General features: G+C 42.8%; 1 protein-coding gene across 2 annotated transcripts; it reads right to left on the bottom strand.

Annotated features, from left to right (window-relative positions):
- Positions 1-3548: 3548 nt before the first annotated feature.
- arglu1a (arginine and glutamate rich 1a) lies at positions 3549-13852 on the bottom strand. 2 transcript variants are annotated; one of them, XM_030428147.1, is made up of 4 exons: positions 13269-13852; positions 10481-10718; positions 7648-7731; positions 3549-5243 (listed from the first exon to the last, which is right to left on the bottom strand). In XM_030428147.1, exons 1-4 carry the CDS (start codon positions 13598-13600, stop codon positions 5079-5081), a joined length of 819 nt encoding a protein of 272 aa, XP_030284007.1. In that variant the 5' UTR covers positions 13601-13852; the 3' UTR covers positions 3549-5078. The 2 variants fall into 2 exon arrangements, with proteins under 2 accessions (XP_030284007.1, XP_030284008.1); XM_030428148.1 differs by having other exon boundaries at positions 10481-10706; positions 13269-13851.
- Positions 13853-19260: the final 5408 nt, after the last annotated feature.

Here is a 19260-nt window from a genome sequence, read left to right on the forward strand (position 1 = left end):
AAGTGAATAGGAGCTGCGCTGTCAGTCAAAGGAGGGGAAAGGCAACTGGTTCAGTTCGGTGAAAAAATGGTGAGGAATCACAGCCGAGTGTACTTCTGACCAACAAGACAGGTGGAGGAATCAAACCCCGAACCCCGAGGACGTGTCAATTATGTCCAATTATGACGTAATAAGATCACATCACACACATATAGAACATCCAAATTAATAAAGATGCAACACTCCTCCTGTAATCAATAAAAAAAGATGTGAGCAGGTTAACGGCGCGCACCAGACTCCATGTAAATATCTGCTGTTTTAACTCCAACGTGCGTAAAACAAAAGATAACGCGCACTTCTCGCGTGTTTATGGCTCCATAATGAAAACAACGAGCTCCCATAAGGCTCACACACACACACACACACACACACCTACACACACATGCATGTATCTCCATTGAATGCGCTCTGCTGCGGCTCAAGTTTTTTCGAAAGGCACGAGCGCCCACTAGCGGAAAGAAAAACCGCTCTGGGGACATAAAACACACAGAAACAATCGAATTATGTTTTTATTTTACATTTAAATAAAACTTAAAATATCAGAATAAAACAGTTTTAATTTAGAACAAATGGAACCGAAGATTGAAGCGTTTAAAGCAGAGTTTCATTCACATCCAGAGGAGGGTTACAAATAAAATGTTCTTTAAACTTCTGAGGAGTTTGAGTTTTTTTATATACTGAATTAATTCTTTAACAAATAAAGTGATGTAATGTACGATCACCCGCATCATCACGTGTGTGTATTGCGCCGTTTGCGCCGCATCCGGAACTATTACAACATTATTTTAACAAACATTAAAGTTCCTTAATTGAATCGACACATTCACACTTTCTGCAAACACTTAAATCTTTTAGTGAATGGCCGCTAATTTAACGAGCACACACACACACACACACACACACACACACACACCTCTGGCAGCTCAGAGAAAGTAACGTGTGAACTTTTGGCACTTTTCAACGACTTAATTCGATCAGCTCGTTTCTTCTCGCTGTGGATTGAGGGAGTCCGATCCGTCTCCTGTCCGCTCCTGGCCCCGGGAATAAACACACACACACACACACACACACACACACACACACACACACACACACAGAGGACGGTGCGCGCGGCTCCACCCGCACCGCACACGGGATGTTTATTGCGGCAGCTGCGTGAACTTTAGATTTAATTTGATGTGTCAGATTAACGAGGCGGAACTTTATCTAAATATTTAACTGGCAAAATATTTCTCTACATTTCTCTACAATATGTTTATTAACTCTGTGGAGGAGTTTCAGTGTGTTTATCTATAATAAATAATCTAAATGTGGATGAAACAAACCCTCAATGTAATTCTTAATTAATTCTCCTTCTCATTCTACTTCTTATAAACTTGTTTCTGGATATAAAAAAAAATGCGGAATAATTTCTTTAATTAAATTTTTATTCGTGTAAAGTTTCAAACTCATTGTAACTTTATTTTTATTCATTTATTTTTAGTGTTTCACGTCTGTTTTGTGTGGTGAACCTCGTGTCTGACAGCAACACGGGAAGTTTTGACTCTCTTTATTTTTATAAATCTCTTCCTGCGAGCTCCTTTTTTTAACCCCGTCGGGCAGAAAGAAGATCAGGCCGACTCACAAAAGGACTGAGGAACACACACACACACACACACACACACACACACACACATTACTGTGAATCTCTGCTGTTGACACTTGCTAACAGGGAAGCAGTTTGGACAGGACGTAAACTATTGTTGTTCCTCTGTGTGAAAGATAAAGTGGATTCATTGAACATCCTCCTGATGACAGACAGATAATTTAATCTAAATAAACTCTGCACGTGTCTGGAGGAGCTCACTTTGCATTTAAAATGAATTAAATTTAATTTAAAAATCAGTTGAAACCATCAGCAGGATATTTCTTTACACACTTCTCGGTGCGTTTTCTCTCTAAAAACTGAGGGAAGTAAAATAAGACTGAGTTCGTGCAGGCAGCTGAACTCTGCTGACAGTCCTTCTTGTTTTAATGACTGGACTTGACTCAGCTCAGCTGTGCGGGGCCGGCAGGCAGCGGCTCACAGGCCGCGGAGCTGCTGGAGCTTGTGTGTTTGTTCAGGAGCGCAGCGGAGCGCGTCGGGCACCGCCGGGGTCTGTGCGTAAAAGCCGTGGAGAGGGGGGACTTCCAACGAGTCATCACCGGGAATCTCATGAATATGATCCTCTAAAAGTGGTGACATGAGGTTAATAAATCATCTTCATCCATCACTGCTTCACCTGCACTTTTAGGAAGTCCACAGTTGGATTCACGCGTTTCCCGGTGCGCCTCTGTGTCATCGCCCTGGATCCGGAGTCGAGGCCGGGCCCTGCTCCGCTCTCACGCTCGGCCTGCGGTGATCTCAGTCTCTTGTCACAGGCTGGAAACAAACCAACTGCACGAAACTCTCTCAAATCCGGAGCTGCCAACTAATTAGGCGCTGTTATTACAGGGATCTGGTTAACTTGACGTTGATGTATTGAGTCCCGCACGGCTCCAAGGCCAGAGAACGGATCGTGGTGCGCAATAACCCGCTGACACAAAAAATACACCAGCCGGTGCCAGCAGAGCCATTAAACTGTCACGGAGCGGGTCGGACGGCTGCTCGCGTCAGATGACGTCAGTCTGACCTGACGCACAGGTGTGAGCAGATCAAACCTCCATTCACTCATTAAAATCTTAAAGATGTGATCCACTGTTTGAGTTCATACCCCAAAACAAAAAGGAGAACATATCTACAGAATAACAGCTGTCATTAGCCTGTTAGCTCAGTTAGCAGTGCAGCTAGCAGCACACTGGGAGCCAGTGATGTGAAAAAAAGTACCTAAAAGTCATTCATGAGTAAGAGTGAAAAGAGTACTCGAGTAAAAGTAATAAATACAAATTACTTTGTTATTTTCTGGCAACAAATTTACTTTTCCACTGTTGATATTCAGCCTTTCTCTGATTATCAGTGTTTGTTTTTATCTAATTGCCAATAAATAAATCTAAATATTCACTACACAGGCTCTGGTGCAGCCTGTCATCTGCAGAGTAACTACTAACTAAAGTTATCAAATAACTGTAGTGGAGTAAAAAGTACAAAAATTGCCTCCCAATCATATTGAAGTGAATGTATAAAGTAGCAGAAAGTAGAAATACTCCTGTAAAAGTACCCTTAAATATTGTACTAGAGTACAGAACCTAAAGTAAATGTACTTAGTTACTTGCCACAATTTTATTTTTGCACCTAGTTTTGTCAAAGAATAAATATTTATATTTAAAAAATGATAATTTAAGAGATCTAAATGACGTAAAAAAGTTAAACACCTGTACAAATACCTCAACAGTGACCTAAAGTGCAGTACTCGAGTAAATGTACTTAGTTACATGTTACAGTTGTAGCAGAGGAGGATGTTTTCAGGGCAGGAGTGACACTGTAATGTAACGTTATTATATTTCTGACCTCTCGCTGAAAACAAACGAGCGGATCAAACAGCTTCACACACTTCAGGAGGCATTCAATGGATTTATTGAACTGTTCAGTCCCTTGACAATTGGAGGGGGGAAATTACATGACAAATTCAAAATCCCACGACAAAACAGAGAGTCAGTATACCCACCTGAGGTCAGCCTGTCACTCACCGACACACACACACATTCACACACACACTCGCTCGCTCAGTCACACTCTCACGCACACATTCACACACACGCAGCCGCCGACCTCACACCTTATCTTACCTGAACTTGTCCATCCTCTACGACTCAAGACTTACCAAGTGAGGCGCCTTGCATGTTAATTTACTACAACAAAACTGAAAACGGCGTTTTCGTACAGGTCAGAGTCTGATAACACAAAACTCCAGATACACCGTGACTGTGGATGTTTGTCTGCTAACCTTGGTTCACTTTCATGACACAATCCTAAACTTTCTTTAGGGGGGGAGGGGAGGGGAGGAGGGACATCACAGCAAGGCTAATAACATTACATCACACAGGAAATGTCCTCTCTCTCTCTCGCTCTCGCTCCTCGTCACCCACAGGGCTCCTTATCGTGGACGAGACACATATCCTGTTGTAGGTTTTGTGGTTCAGTCATGAGCAGCTTGGGAGTCGAGGCCGAGTTCACCTGCGACTTCAAAAATCTAAAACACGAGCTTTTTACGTTTCCTCTCAACATGCTGCTGTGTCCTTTAGAAAAAAAAAATTATATACATGGCAGACAGCTGAAGCAGAAAGAAAAGACGCCGTGGATTTATACGGTGAGAAGGAAGCGAAAGGGAGGTGGAAGACACAAACCTGTCAGCTGGACGGGAAGTTAACTGTGCTTTTTAAAAAAAAAAGGGCAGCGCTGTGATTTGTTACCACCAGCGTCAGCCATTTTAGGAACCTTGTGTTCAACGGGAACGGGAAAACCACAGGCCGACTCCCAGGCTGCGCATGAAGCTTTTTTACAGTAAAGCTGAACTAGACAAAGTCACACATACTTCTTCTAAATCAGGGGACTGGAGCTCTATTGTTTGCTGGCTGTGAAGACATGTGAGAAGAAGAGCACAGGCGCACAGTTTGCTCGCTGATACACCAGAGTTAAGACTTGCGGGGCCGGGGAAGGGAAGGGGGAGGGGGAGGGGGAGGGGGACATGTTATAGCAATCTACATCAAAAGTTCAAGTTCCCTAAAAATGTAAATAAAAACCGAGAGAGAAAAAAACAAAACGGCACAAACAAGAGTCATCTGTGCGGTGTGTGGAGGAGGGGAGGGGGTGAGGAAGGATGGAGGGAGCAGTCAGGTCCTTCCTGGGCGAAGAGCTGCCTCCTCTTCAAGGCCGGGAGCAGCAACACGGGCCTCCGCGGGGACGAGTCAACACACCGGGCTGCGGCCCTCTCCTCGGCCTTCCTTCAGCACTTCCAAAACGAAGCGAGCGTTCCACAGAGGAGGAGGAGGAGGCGTGGGGTCGAATGATGAGGAGGGAGAGCTGGATGGGGGGGGAGGAGGATGAAGGCAGGGTGCGACATGTGGACGAAGGGGGAGCAGTCTCATTCGGTGGCCTTCAGGGAGAAGGAGAGCTTGGGCCTGGACTTGCCCTTGCCGAGGATGATTTTCTGCTCCTCCTTCTGCTGTTTCTGACGGTCCTGCTCCAGCTTCATGCGCTCCTCGTGAATCTTTCTCTGCTCCTCCACAATACGCAACTGCTCCTCAGCCTGCAACACACACACAAACACACACACACACACACAGCACAAACAATGAGGTCAGACAAGGACAGAAAACAATGCCCTTCAAGCCAAGTTGCCCACAAACTGCTGGCATTTTCTTTATCCCTCGCTAAGATCCGGCATTACAGAGGCTGCTTTTCTTTTTGGTGTGCAGCTGTTTGATAAAGCCTCAGCTTGTCTAAATCAAGACTAAATCAAATAAACACGGCTTTACAAATTAGACAAACTTGAGGTTATTTAGCCAACAGGGGGGGAAAAAAAGCCACTGGATTGTTAACCACGTCTGATAACCATCAACTCAAAGCCGCTCAATAGACGAGCTTCTTGCCAAAGAACTATTATGTTATTCAGTCGCGTTGCGGTGGAGGCCTTGAGGTCTCAATCAGCGGGGGACAGATACTTCTAATGAAAGACATAAATGACATTAAAAGCACATAAAACAGACAAGATGTGCGTCAGGGGTCTTTCCAGTACACCCATCATTTACATAAGCTTTTAGTTTGGAGTTGAAATATATTAAAAGTCAAAATAGTCACGATTCTGACCCCATTCAGGATCATATCTTAAATCACGGGATTCTAATGAGGGCAGCTTCAGAATTTCCACACTGGATCAATAAACACTTTACTCGGTGTGTCACGAATTTGTTTTTTTAAGTCACAAATGTATCGAAACGAGCTCTCGATCTGGATCAGCGAGCGTGACCCGCAATCCAGATTATTTAATCTGATATAAAACCTGAGTGATAATAAAATCATTATAGTGACATCCAGGGACGAAACTAAATAAAGCTACTCAAGTTATTGTAATTAAATTATTTTTGTGGGTAATTTTTACTCTTAGTAAGTATGTATTACATCCGTAGTGTAATTAATCACAGAGTATAATCTAAATTAATAATTACATTATTTATCTGCATTTTAGTTTTTTATCTGATTATAAATGAGCCAATAAGAATCCAGACGTACAGCTAAAAATAATAAATAAAAAGGTTTTGGGATGAATTTGTATGATCAAGTATTATTTTAATATCTGTATTTTTACATGTAATTGAGTAACGTTTTTGATTTGATTTGAAAAAACAGTCGTCAGAGGAGAAAAACAAAAGGCTGTTGATTTTTTACAAATTAAGATTTATAAATAACATTAATATTACAATTTAAATACAATGCTTAATTCTAAATCAAGTCAAATTGGAACCTTACACTACATAAAATTGTGGATTTAATTGAATAAAAATGCATTTTTTATTTGTTGATTTTATTTTGTATTATTCATCTGAAGGACTCGTACCTAAAGCTTTGAAATTAGTCGAAGTATGAAAGAGAAGAAAATGTAAATACTAAAATAAGAGTACTTCAAAATTGTGCATAAGTAAAGTGCTGCGGTCACTGTAATCAGTTACTTGCCACCACTGGTTTCCTTCGCACTCTTTTCATATTAGAGACATTATTTATGGTCGGACACAAACGATGACAACAAAAATGTCATGCAAGATAAAAAAAAATTGCTGCAGAAATAAAAAAGTAAAGAACCTGATCCCTGTGTTATAGTGTTACATAGACACGGCAGGTTTCAGGGTGTTGAGTAATTATTTTAAATGAGATCACAGCAGAATGCTGAAACTGAAGTTAATGAATCTGACAGATTTGAGAGAAACGTGTCCAAAAAACACAGCAGAGGCAGATTAGCTGTAAAAAACACTCTGCAAGCATTCAACAACTGTAGAAAAGTATCAGCATTAAATATACTTAAAGAACCAAAAGTAGAAGTAATCATAATTCTGATCTATATTAGAATTGTATATGTTTCATGATAGGTTTATAATTGTTGATGCATTAATGGCTGAATCACTTTAAAGTGGCAGCTGGTGAAGGTGGAGCTCATTTAACTACTTTATTGATCCTGTGTGGACGTTCACAAGCTGCCAGCAGTGTACAAAGTTTCATCTTCACTCAGAATAAAACTGAATACTTGTTGATTTTTATTTTGCTTTTTTTAGTCCAAAATCTGCAAAGTGACTTCTAGCTAAAAAGGTATTAAATTAAAATAAAAAGTCCATCAAACTGCTGAATTGTAGTGCAGCAGAAGTGCAGAGTTGCAGAAAACGGAAATAAGAAATTGAAAAAATCTTACGAAAAATGTATTAATGACAAAAAATATTTTTATAGATCTAAATGTGAAGAAAAGAGCGTGATGCTCGTGTTGTGGCAGGTTTTCAGGGTGTTGCGTTAGAACAGGATGAAGAGCGTTAGTCGTGTTTTTATGGGATCAGGGCTGCGTGCGAAAAGCAATTAAACTGAGCGTTATGAATTTGACAGAATTGAGAGAAATGTATCCAGAAAGAGGCAGAAAAGCAGCAGCTTAGCTGGTTCAGAGCAGGGCGTACCAGCTTGGCCTGAGCCTCGGCGATCTTGCGGTTATTCTCCTCCAGGATTTTTTCCAGCTCCTCCCGCTTAGATTTTTCTTCCTCCTAAACGGGTGACACGGCTCCATGTTAGCGCACGAACAGGCTGCAGCCACAAAAGCACTTTATGTTTCATACGTACACAAGCTTGCACTCTAATTGTCGCACACATACACTCAACCAGTACACATACACACACCACTAACTCATTACACCACAGAGAAGTTTGTTTAGCCTCTCGCACATGACCACACTGTGGCATTCTTTGCAGTCAGCCTGAATTGTTTTTTAAAAAAAGTACAAAGGGGGAGGGGGTGGGAGTGCAAAAAGCCTTAAAGAAACTGGGGGGGAAAAATGAACCCGCTATTTTTTTTTGGTTCCCTCCCTCTACTGCAGTTATTACCCTCCTCGAGAAATTAAAAAACTACAGCCACACCTCACTGCATTATTGTGACAGACATTAAAATTAAACACAAGAATTTCTTTTTTTAAAAAAGGGGGAAACCCACTCATCACACTCATCAATAGAAGACAGATATAAATGAGAGACAATACAGTCTAGAAGAAAGTACAATTGCTGTTTTTTTAACATCATTATAAGCAAGAGAAAAAGGATACAAATAAAGGAGGGAATAGTTTTGGCTCACCAATGCACGTATACCTACGCATTTTCCTTGCCTGTGTACCTACACAACTGGTGAAAGCATTCGGCATTAAACGGTTGAATATTTACTGTCTCGTCCGGACTGTGTGGCCCCTGCAGAGACAGAGAAGCGCTCCTGGGGTGGGTGGGTGGGTGGGTAGGTAGGTATGGGGGGATTCTGCCATACTGCGCCCGCGGCATTCCTCTTTATAACTCTGATCTCTGTATTGCTTAACCTGTGCCTGCAGCCACAGCTCACATTTTGTTTGTTTTTAAAGTTTATCCTTCTCTTTAGTCCCCATAGCAGAGTGAAGGAGGGCACAGTACAAAGTGGTGTCTGCGAGTGATCGAGGAGGACCGGACCACGGTACACTTACAGTACAGGACACAAGTCTCAGGTGAGCTGAAAGGCTGCAGGCCAGCTCAGGTCAAGTGCTAGTTAGGAAGGTGGTGAGTTGTGTTTCCAAAATAAAAAAAACAACACAAATGTATTTACAAAAAAAAAAAAAAAAAAACAATGTCAAAACTTAGCAGCAACCCTATAGGAGAAGCAAGTCATGAGTACACAACACAGTACATTTGTTTCTCTAGGGAGAAAAAGCTCTGCATAAAATGAGTATTAGAAAAAAAAAATATATATATGGTAACAGATTACAGGAAACAGGAAATCCATCATTATGTATCCCAGAGCAGAAGATTGTCAAAACAAGAGAAGGTAAAGGGGGGACGGGGGTAAAGAAAACCTGTACAGGACAAACTGTCTGTGGATTAAACAGTGTGATTAACATTTCTACACATCAGATGTGATTTCAGATGTCAGAGTAACAGAGCAAAGACTGGACGGCTGCCTTGTCGACGACACTGTAGGCGTCTAGCTGAAGCTTACTCAGCTGAATACAGGAAGGCTGACCTTGACCTTTAGCTACAGAAGAGCCTGTCGGTTCTATCCGTCCTGTTGGTACACAGTGTCTGTGGTTGAGAGTGGGAGATTTAGAGAAAGAGTAAAGACAGATCGGGCCGACCAAATAAGTCCAAGTAGGTAAAGGAGGCGCGCTCCAACTACATTTCTCACCCTATTAGTACCGAGCCACTGGCTGCTGGCTGTGCACGTCAGGGTCACTGGGCTTTAGCTGGCCCTCTCATTCACAATACTCCGTTACTGTAGTGTAAACAAGCCTCCTTTTCTTAATGACGGCTGGGAGGCGGGGCTCAGGGCGAACCAGACAGCTGTCTAACTTTACTGTGTAAAAACGCAAAAGGAGGGAAATAAGGAAAGACGCCTGCACTAACTTTACACAAGTTCCTTTAAAAACAGAACAATGAGGTTGGTGGAAGGGACGGGCTTCTTATCAGAACTCACCATAAAGCCTGGCTAACCCGATGCATGACGCGACTAGGTTACCTTTTTTGTTTGAGTTGGCAATTTTTTAAGCATTTGGGAAACATTTAAAAATGGCTGGTGATGTACAGAGATGGTGAATGTAAAAACAAAAGTGTCATATTAAAGGAAAAAAAGGAAAGAGAGAGAGCTCTTTATTACAGACATCAACAGGGATGCTTACAAATATGAAGGCAATAGATCAAGCCGATCCAGGAAAAGAAATATGAAAAAGTCAATTTCTGTAACCCGGCCATGGCAAAAGTTTCACTGACGGGTGGGGGAATCCCCTCGAGACGCTATCAAACACAATCATCAGACTTAAAGACACTTTCAGCTTCTTCATGCAAAACCTGTTTAGTGTCTGCTAGAAAATGAAGATAATATACTGTGGACCAGCATTCTTCAGGTGCAGGTGTAACCATGTTGTTTATGGTTCATTTATTTTGATTAATTTCACGTGCACATTGATTCCTGCACTCGAGTCAAGACACTCTCACACTGGCATGGCGCCTCGTGCTCTATATGTTATATTGTGTATGTTGCGTGCACACAGATTAAAGGTAATGCTCGTTAGCATTCAGTGCGACTGCAGCGTGGCGACTTCCAGCTGCAGTGAAACTTGTGCGATGGCGAGATTACACTCTAAAAAAAAAATAAGGAGAGGTGGGAGTCACCCCACCTCCACCATGTCCCGTTAGAGCAGGTGACTGGGAGGGAGGTGGGGACAAGGGGGTAAGGGGTGAGGGAGGTATGTAGGGAAGGGGGCTGCGTTCCAAACGACCGAGCGTTACCTCTCTGGCCTTCTGCGCTGCCAACTCAGCCTGCCGCTGCCTCTCCAGCTCCTCAAGCAGCTGCCGCTCCATGATGCGCTTCGCTTCCTCGACGCGTCGCAGCACCTCCCGCTCGATCTCGTCCTTTCGCTTCTCCAGCTCCTCCTCCACCCGCTTGGCTACCAGCTCCTCCACTCGCCGTGCCGTCTCCTCCTCGATGAGCTTCTCCTCGATCTCCTGCTGCCGGCTGGCGGAAAGACAGAAGACACAAAGGGATAGAGGAATATCATAAAGCCGATCGCTCTCATTCTTTGCACACCAACAAAAACTCTTTTAAAAATGCTTCATTTATAATACGCAGCTCTGTCAGGGATTTCTGTCACAGCCAGTCTAATTACATGTGGTGTCACTCCAGTTAAGTTATTCCATTTCCACCGGTGTGGTTGGAAAAGTGTTGTCTTCATACGCAGGCTCACAGCAGGGTCGACCACAGGGCCGTAATACTGCGGGTCACTGTGGTCACTCCCCATTGAGTGCATAGAGTGCATAGTGGGGCCCCGGAGGACCAGAGCCAGGGCCAGATACGACCTCAAGACAAACTGATTGGTTCAATGTGCGTGTTCATGAAGGAAACTTACCAGAAAAAGTGCATTTTTTTTGGAAAGTTTAGTATATTAAGCTGTCAGCAGCCCCTTGGTTACTTAAGCTCTTTACTGTTATATGAAAGAAAGAATAAATTAAGTGTTTCTGGTGTCATTTGCTGTGCTGTCGGTGATATAAAGAAGTTAGATCTGATCCTGTGATAAGATTCAGCTACAGCAGACTGCAAGAGTGGGCAATACGGTTTAACCTCTTAACTGACATTGAATAAACAAGCCAAATAAATGTTGTTTTATTCAAGGAAAGAAACACCACCCAAAAAGCTTCATGATAAAACTTGCTGAAGAAGTCCACGAGGGACAAACGAACACTGCTTGAATGCTGCAGTCTTTATAATGTTAGGGACAACCTTTCATACTACATTATAGTATATCTACCTTAAGGATAGTATGGAGCCGGATATTTATCAGAGGTACTTTGTGAGCGTGTCAATCTCACATATTAAGAAGGGAAACCAGGTGAGGATGCAGTCATTAAATGCAGAGCTGCAGGGGACGGGTGCTTCAAATTTGGATCTAACCTTCAAGATGTCATCACAAATTCACAAAATGTTTTACCGACTCATTCATGCATGTTGTGTGCAAAACCACTGATGTTACAGCCAAATCACAGGTTGGCTGCACACTGCAGAGCTGTGTGGATATCTGACTCACTCTATCAGCCTTCTACCCATGTAGGGATGACCGAGTCTGTCCAACACAGCAGCAGATTAAAGGGCTACAGCAGGTGGATGTCACCTGTCATCCTGTTTACCTTTTAAAAATGCTTTTAACCTGTTCTTTTTCTTCACAAACTGCACTCACAGGAAGCTATTAAGAGTTGGGGAGGTGTGTTGTTGCTTCTGGCACAACTGGAAACACACAAACGTCCCTCCCGGGGTTTGATTTCATCCCGTCAGCCACTGGGAAACCAGAGACCCTCACCCAACCCGGGCCCGAGTCCATCCTTATCTCCCGAGTGTCTGTGTCGTGATATTTACATTAGTATGCTTGGTTAAGTGGCCCTGAGCATTTAAGCCGTTAAAAAAAGAGCCACTCAGGAGGCCAGGTGTGGGATGCAGCCCACATCTCAGGTGTCTGTGCGCCTCTGGCTACCACACACACTTTCACAATGGCAGCTTCCCTGTCCGACAGACAGAAGCTGCCAGCAGACAATAAACGGGCTGCGGTCCTTGTGTGTGGAAACCACTGAAGTGTTTTAAGATGCAGAGAAGTGACAGTGTTGCACTTCTATCAGCACCTCCTCTGCTGCAGCAGCTGATCCGACACTTGAATATCTGAACATTATGGGTGCATTGCTGGCGTAGATGCTATATGCATGATGTCTTGGTGGCCAGGTATAGTTTTCTTGGATGTTTGTCATTTTTCTATCAAATATTACTTGCAGATTAACATTATTTTTTAAATTCCTACTAAATGCTGTAAGAAGGGGTTAGAGTCGGGGAGTAAGGGGCTTAAACCTGCATTTTTAATCAACCTGTTGCTACAAATGTCTGGCATAGGTGCTCATTAAATTACATGCACAATTATTTAGACATGACGACTGTTATGGTTAATTTTCTGAACACTGAACCATCGGCTGACTAACTGGCTGATGGTATCGGCACTCCCTGGCTTCATTCATTAAATTAAGGACCTTTGTGACCCCTCTCAAAATCTGCTGCACTCATAATGTTATCAAGACATTACTGATATGAAAACAACATGGACAGATTTGCAGGGATGATTCATTTGATGCCAACAGGTCTGTAAACAAAAAGAAAGGATCACAGCCTCACCTGTGAGGTTAAACATCAAAAATAACACATTTCAGTGCAGATTTATAATACATGCATTCAATTAAAATCAAAAAGAGCTCTAAAAATCAAACTACAAACTTGACTCAGTCTATAGGAGAAGGAGAGCTGGTCCCTGGGGTGCAGCTGTCTGCTGTGCCCGGGATGAAACCCTCCTCTGTGCAGACGGGGCCTGCAGAGCCGAGCTGACGTTAGCATGCTTTGGCGGCTAGCCTGTTAGCGTTAGCTTGCTAGCGCCGTCCATACAACAAAACGCAGCTAGCCTAGCATTTAGCTTAGCACACGCTACAGCTCAAACACAGACAACGTTATGTAACGTCGTAGCTGCAGAGTCCTCTATTAAACTATACTCACATCTTCCTCTGTCTTTCCATCTCTATCCGCCGTTCCTCCTCCTCCTTCCTCTGCTTCTCGTCCAGGGCGTTTCTCTTGCTCAGCGTCCTGCCGAAGATGTCGATGCGCTCCGGCGGCGAGGCTGCTCTCTCTCTGCGGGACGAGGCTGTGGTGGACCGGGAACGAGAACGAGATTCTCTGCGGCGGCTCCGTTTGGCTTCTCGGGACTTGGAGCGCTTCTTGGACCTCTCCCGGTCTTTTGATCGCGACCGAGACCGGCTCCGTTTCTTGCTGTGCTTGCTGCTTTTGGAGTGTTTGGACCGGGACGAGCTGCGGCTCCGTGAGCGGCCCATGTTGACCACCTCCACTAGTCGACCGGATTACACCAAACTACTGCGTCGTACGTGCACCGTATCTGGGTTTCAGTTCCGCTCACTCCTCTTTAAAGTTGTTATCTGCAATAAACGACCAGGAGGAAATGCTTCACCGGTTCTGTTTTGGAAGAATAACCATCCAAAACTCGTTGTTATTTTGTCCTACTAGCTCGCTGTAAAGAAAGATGGCGGTTGGCCGACTTTGTAGTTTCCCAGCATGCACCGCGGCGTTCGGCTTTTCCCGGCGGTCTTCGGGATTCTCAGTCAGAAACATCCCGAGCCGAACACAGTCCCACAGTCTGCTGCCTGATTGGAAATTAATAATTAGATAATTATGTATGGGAGGTAACACTGATTGTTAAGTCAATAAGTAATTATAGCCCTAAAATCACAAGTTTGCTCCAGAGCACATTTAAAATCTGTCAATCCAGCTCGTGCAGAGTGTAAATAAATCCTACTGAGCCTGACAGGATGTTAAAAGTTACACATTTCTATCCTTGAAGTCCACAATATGAGCTCTCAAACAGATAATGTGTGAACGCAAATCAACAACATAGACAATAACTGACAGTTCACAAGATGAAGAAGAAGTCAAAGATAGCACAGGTACACAAGCAAACTGCAGCAGTAGGAACTGGAGTTACAGGTTGTTGTGTGGGGGTCGGTTAAGGAGGAGCACCAAGAGATTGTTTACATTTACATTTTAGGCTTTTGTCCAAAGTGACTTACAGTACGTCAGGAGCAGTTGGGGGTTCAGTATCTTGCCCAAGGACACTTCCACAGGCAGACCAGGGCATGATGGGGAATCGAACCAGCGACCTTACGATAAGACGCTGGCTTTATCCCTGAATTACTGAAAACTGAGAGCTTTTAATTTGTGTACTTCAGGTATATTTCGATGTTGATACTTGAAACTTTCACTTGTAACAAAGTATGTCCACACTGTAGTATTAATACTTTTGTTTAAAGTTCTTCTGCCACACTGGACATTGTTTAATCTCTTTCTGTTCAACGTTGGCGGTTATGAATCACACGTAAACCTCTTCAGTGCAGAGTAAACACCGTCAGCCCGTGTTTATAATAATCTAAACGAGCCTCTTGGGTTTAATGCACTTTGTCTTTTATTTTGGACAGAGATACATGACATCAGATTTAGAGTGAGAGTGTGCAAAGTCATAGTTTTTCCACTTGCTGTGCTGAAATCTTAATTTCTCTTACCTTGAATTTAACATTTGACAACATGTGTATAACTATATTTGTGTATTTATTGATTAATTCCTCTGACACCTACATGACAAGATTTACAGGAAACTCTGATGTCTGAATGAAACCACCTGAGAGAGAACAACAGGCCTGCAGGAGTCTTTAACCTCGTCCTCTAAGCTCTTAGATAAAATGAACCTTGGAAGCGTAAAGTGCCTTTTGACAGCGAGCACAGTCGACAAACACTGATTTCAATTCTGTCCTTGTTTGACCTATATTTAACTTTGCCTGTGTCCATTTTTAAATGTTGTTTTCATGCACTATCAGGGGCCAAAATGATGCTTTTTATCAGATCTTGTAAATATAGCGACAAGAACATCTGATAAGGCAGCAACAGACACAACGAGGGAGAAGGAGGAAAAAAAAACACAACTTGACAATGACACAGTCCTGCACTAAGAGATTGCCATCCCACTCTGGTAAAATGAGGCCATTGTGATAACTCTCCCTGGAGTGCTGCGCTCGAAATAAACTGGCATTACTATATTTAAAAACACATAATTCAAAAGCCCAGTGATTCAGCCTCAAAAGGTCACACAACTCAAGCTAAAAAATGAAAGTGCTCCGACTTCACAGGGTTTTTATGTCATTTAGTTTTTTTCTAATTACCTGCAGCTCTCAGCAACTCTGAATCTAATTTTAGTAGAAAGAAAGGATTTGTTCACACGGAGTCACGCTGCGTGCAGCCTCGTTTGTAGATCAAGAATCATTTCGGTTGTTGCGAACTGATAGCGGTTGTCAGATGAGTCACATTCATACTCGCGCAGATGAAACGAGCCCTTGTGTCGAGTAACATGTGCGTTCATCCGTGAGCCTGTATTGTCAGGCTGAGTGAGAGCACCACCACCACAGAAATGCAGATTTCCTCAGAATTAAAGTGAAGAGAAAAATGATGTGATTTTAGTGCCAGAAATTGAGGGCAAGTCTCAGTTCATCCATCCAGGAACAGCTTCCCCTGCCCTCCCTCCCTCCCTCCCTCCCTTCTCTCTTTCTTATTCATCTGCTCGAAGCCAAAGAGTCAATTTTCTGTAACTTGTGGTTGTGTTTTATTTTAATGATCCACAAATTCTGTTCCCGGAGATGAGAGGAATAGGCATTAAAGAGCCAGCGATGTCTTGTTTTTCGGGAAAGGAGAGGTGCTTAAAGCGCCCTTTGATGAATAATAGAAAATGTTTCATGGAGGTGGAGAGGAAAAGAGTTCCAGTGCAGCTCCGCTGGGGGAGAAAGAAGGAGTCGAATTGGAGAAGCGGTGGATGTGTAAATGAGAGAATTTGCAGAGTTTGTCTGCTTTGCTCCTGGGTGGTTCAGGGTGAACGATGAAGGAGAGGCAATAACACGAGCAGGGAAGATGAGGTTGTTAGAGAGGGTTTCAAAGGGTCCAGAGAGCAGGTCTCGAATTTCTCTAATCCGCACCTGAAAGGATGCCACGCAGAGGAAATCTCAAGAGAAACAATTTGGAGATGTCAGGAATAATCACACGTCAGTCAAAGCTTAAAGGTGTAGATGTCACAGGAGCACCACCTCTTCCTTCGGTGGGAGGCGTTTAAAACCTAAACGATGATTGATCCGGTCACATGTCTGACTGATAGGCAGCAAGAGATAGTTAATGAATACCAGATTACCTCACCTGCCCTCCGTGTGACTGAATGAGAACTACATCACTTTATTTGTTCATTTTGATTCACTTACATTCAAAGATTTACTTTCTTTCATGTCTTTTAAGGTGTCTGCCTCATCGTGCGACGAGCAAACAGCTGACTTGATCAAAAGGCTGAAAACTTCTTTACTGTCATTTATAATTTTACATCTAAAGTGTTGAGTACAAAATTATTTAGCATGTTAGCTAAATATTTAGCCTGGAACATAGTGCTGTATAGCATAGCATAGCATAGCTTAGCATAGCACTAGCCTAGTGTTGTATAGCATTGCTCATTACATCATAGCATTATATAGTATAGTATAGTATAGTATAGCATCTCACAGTATAGCCTAGCAATGTTTAGCACAGCATAGCATAGATAGCATAGAAGCCTAGAACATAGTATAGTATAGTATAATTTAGCATAAGCATAGCATTGCATACCATAGTGTAGTATAGCATAACATAGCTCATTACACCATATTATAGTATAGTATAATAAAGTATAGCATGGCTCATTGTAGCAAAGCATTGTAAAGTATAGCATAGTAACCTAGAACATAGCATAGCATAGCATAGCATAGCATAGATTAGCATAGCTCATTACATCACAGCACTGTATAGTATACTACAGTATAGTATTTTGTATCTTAGCATATTACAATATAGCCTAGCATAATTTAGCACAGCATAACATAGTAAAGCATAGAAGCCTGGAACACAGTGTAGTATGGTGTAGCATAGCATAGCATAGCATAGCGTGTAGTATAGCATAGCTCATTACAGAAAAGCATTGTAAAGTATAGCATAGCATAATTTAGGAGAGCATAGCATAGCATAGTCTAGAAGCCTGGAACAAAGTGTAGTATAGTATAGCATAGCATAGCATAGTGTATTACAGCATAGTATTTTATAGTATTTTATAGAATAGCATATCACAGTATAGCCTAGCATTGTTTAGCACAGCATAGCATACTATAGCAGTGCATAGAATAACCACAATAAAGTAATATAGCATAGCATAGCATAGCATAGTATATAATACCTGCACTATAAAGAACATTCAGAAACACTGTTCTTTAATTAAACAGTTTAATAGTTTAAGTTCATGCTAACTGTGTAATTCAGGTTTTTATTGTGACCTATTTCATTCTGAGCTATTAAAGGAGATTACACCACTTCCTGTTTACATGCATCCACCTCTACAACAGTGGAAACAGTCGCTACAAAGGTCGTACTGCTGCTTCTTCACGTCCATGAATGAGATAAACCTTCATTAATCTCAGCAGTCAACACAATGTTAGCTGCACACAGTGACTCAAAAGGCATTCATGAGGTTGGAAAATATTACGGTTTCCCCCCTGAAACCAAATCCCTTTACAGATCTTTCAGCACACCGTAAGTCATTCTCTGTACGACTCTCTAATGATGTCTAAGTCGTACATTAAAACGTGGCTCATGATTTCAAATGTGTGCTACAGATTATCCTCAGAACTCAGATTCGCCGCACTCTGTGATCCTTAAAAAAAACATATCCCAGATCTCTGGGCTCAAGTTAATCAAAAAAGTCCATCCCTTTCACGTTGCGTGATCAAAGTTGGCCCTCTTCTTTCATGAGGACTGTTCAGGGCTCCTGACCCTGCCCCGTGGTGGCTCTTCAGGGGGAAAAACACTTAACAAACACAGGATCTCTTTTAAAAAGCCCCGCCACATTGTCACATTGTCATGTTGATGGCCCAGGGGTCCTGGCATAAAGAGCCATTGAGGAGGGGGACCTGAAAGCAAGCTTTCCCCCTCCACTGCCCTGAATGGGAACGGTTCTTTCACCTCGGGCTGGGTCTGGGAGAGGTGAGGAGGAGAAGGAGACAAAAGAGGGGGAGGACGGTGGAGGTGGAGATTTTAGGAGAGGGGAGAGATTGAGGATGTGGAGGGAAAAGGAGGGGGGAGTTTAGTGTCGCTGGACTGCAGCACTGACCGCTGAAAGCTGGGAAACATCCAGCGTGTTCTGTCTGCTCCGATCAGAACCGACTTTAAAAGCTTTTCAACACTTCCCTCCAGTCACCCTGCGTTTATTCTGCAGGCTCATGATCCAAGTTTTATTTCAACAGGCTGTGATGTGAATGTAGAACAAGTCTCAGAGGAACCAGAATTTATCCATCAAGGCATTTTTTTTGGGCTAAATGTTTGTCTTCTTCACTTTGTCCTCTCAGCTCCTTAGAAACCAAGATTTGACCCGGGACCCATGTACGACTGGGTCCAAATGACCTGGTTGGGTTAGGTCTTGATTTTAAGGAGAGGAAGAAAGTGTGAATCAGTTGCAACTCTGTTTAGTCACGACTACTTTCTGGTTTTGACAGCGTTTATATAAACGTTATATATACATAAGCTCTATTCTTGGGTCTTTTTGGATCGGGTTTGGCTGTCCTCGGAACAGTTCTGGATTGGTTCTTTTCCTTTTAAAATTACTCTTCAGTTCTTAAAATGTCTGTAACTGTTAAAAAACGCTCATCACAATGTTCCAGAGCCCAAAGTGACATCTTCAGGTTGCTTCTTTTGTCCAACCGACGGTCCAAAACCCAAAAGGTGACGCTTAACCCAAACACACTGGCCTCACCTGATTGGACGAACCCCATTTGTGGGCTGCTGCTCAAACAGAACCAACATGGCGACCTTGTCTTATATCACAAAAATAGCTCAGCGGACTGTGTTTCTGAAGCCGTACAGTTTCAGGATCTGA

This window comes from Sparus aurata, chromosome 9, assembly GCF_900880675.1.
Source record: "Sparus aurata chromosome 9, fSpaAur1.1, whole genome shotgun sequence".
Lineage (NCBI taxonomy): Eukaryota > Metazoa > Chordata > Actinopteri > Spariformes > Sparidae > Sparus > Sparus aurata.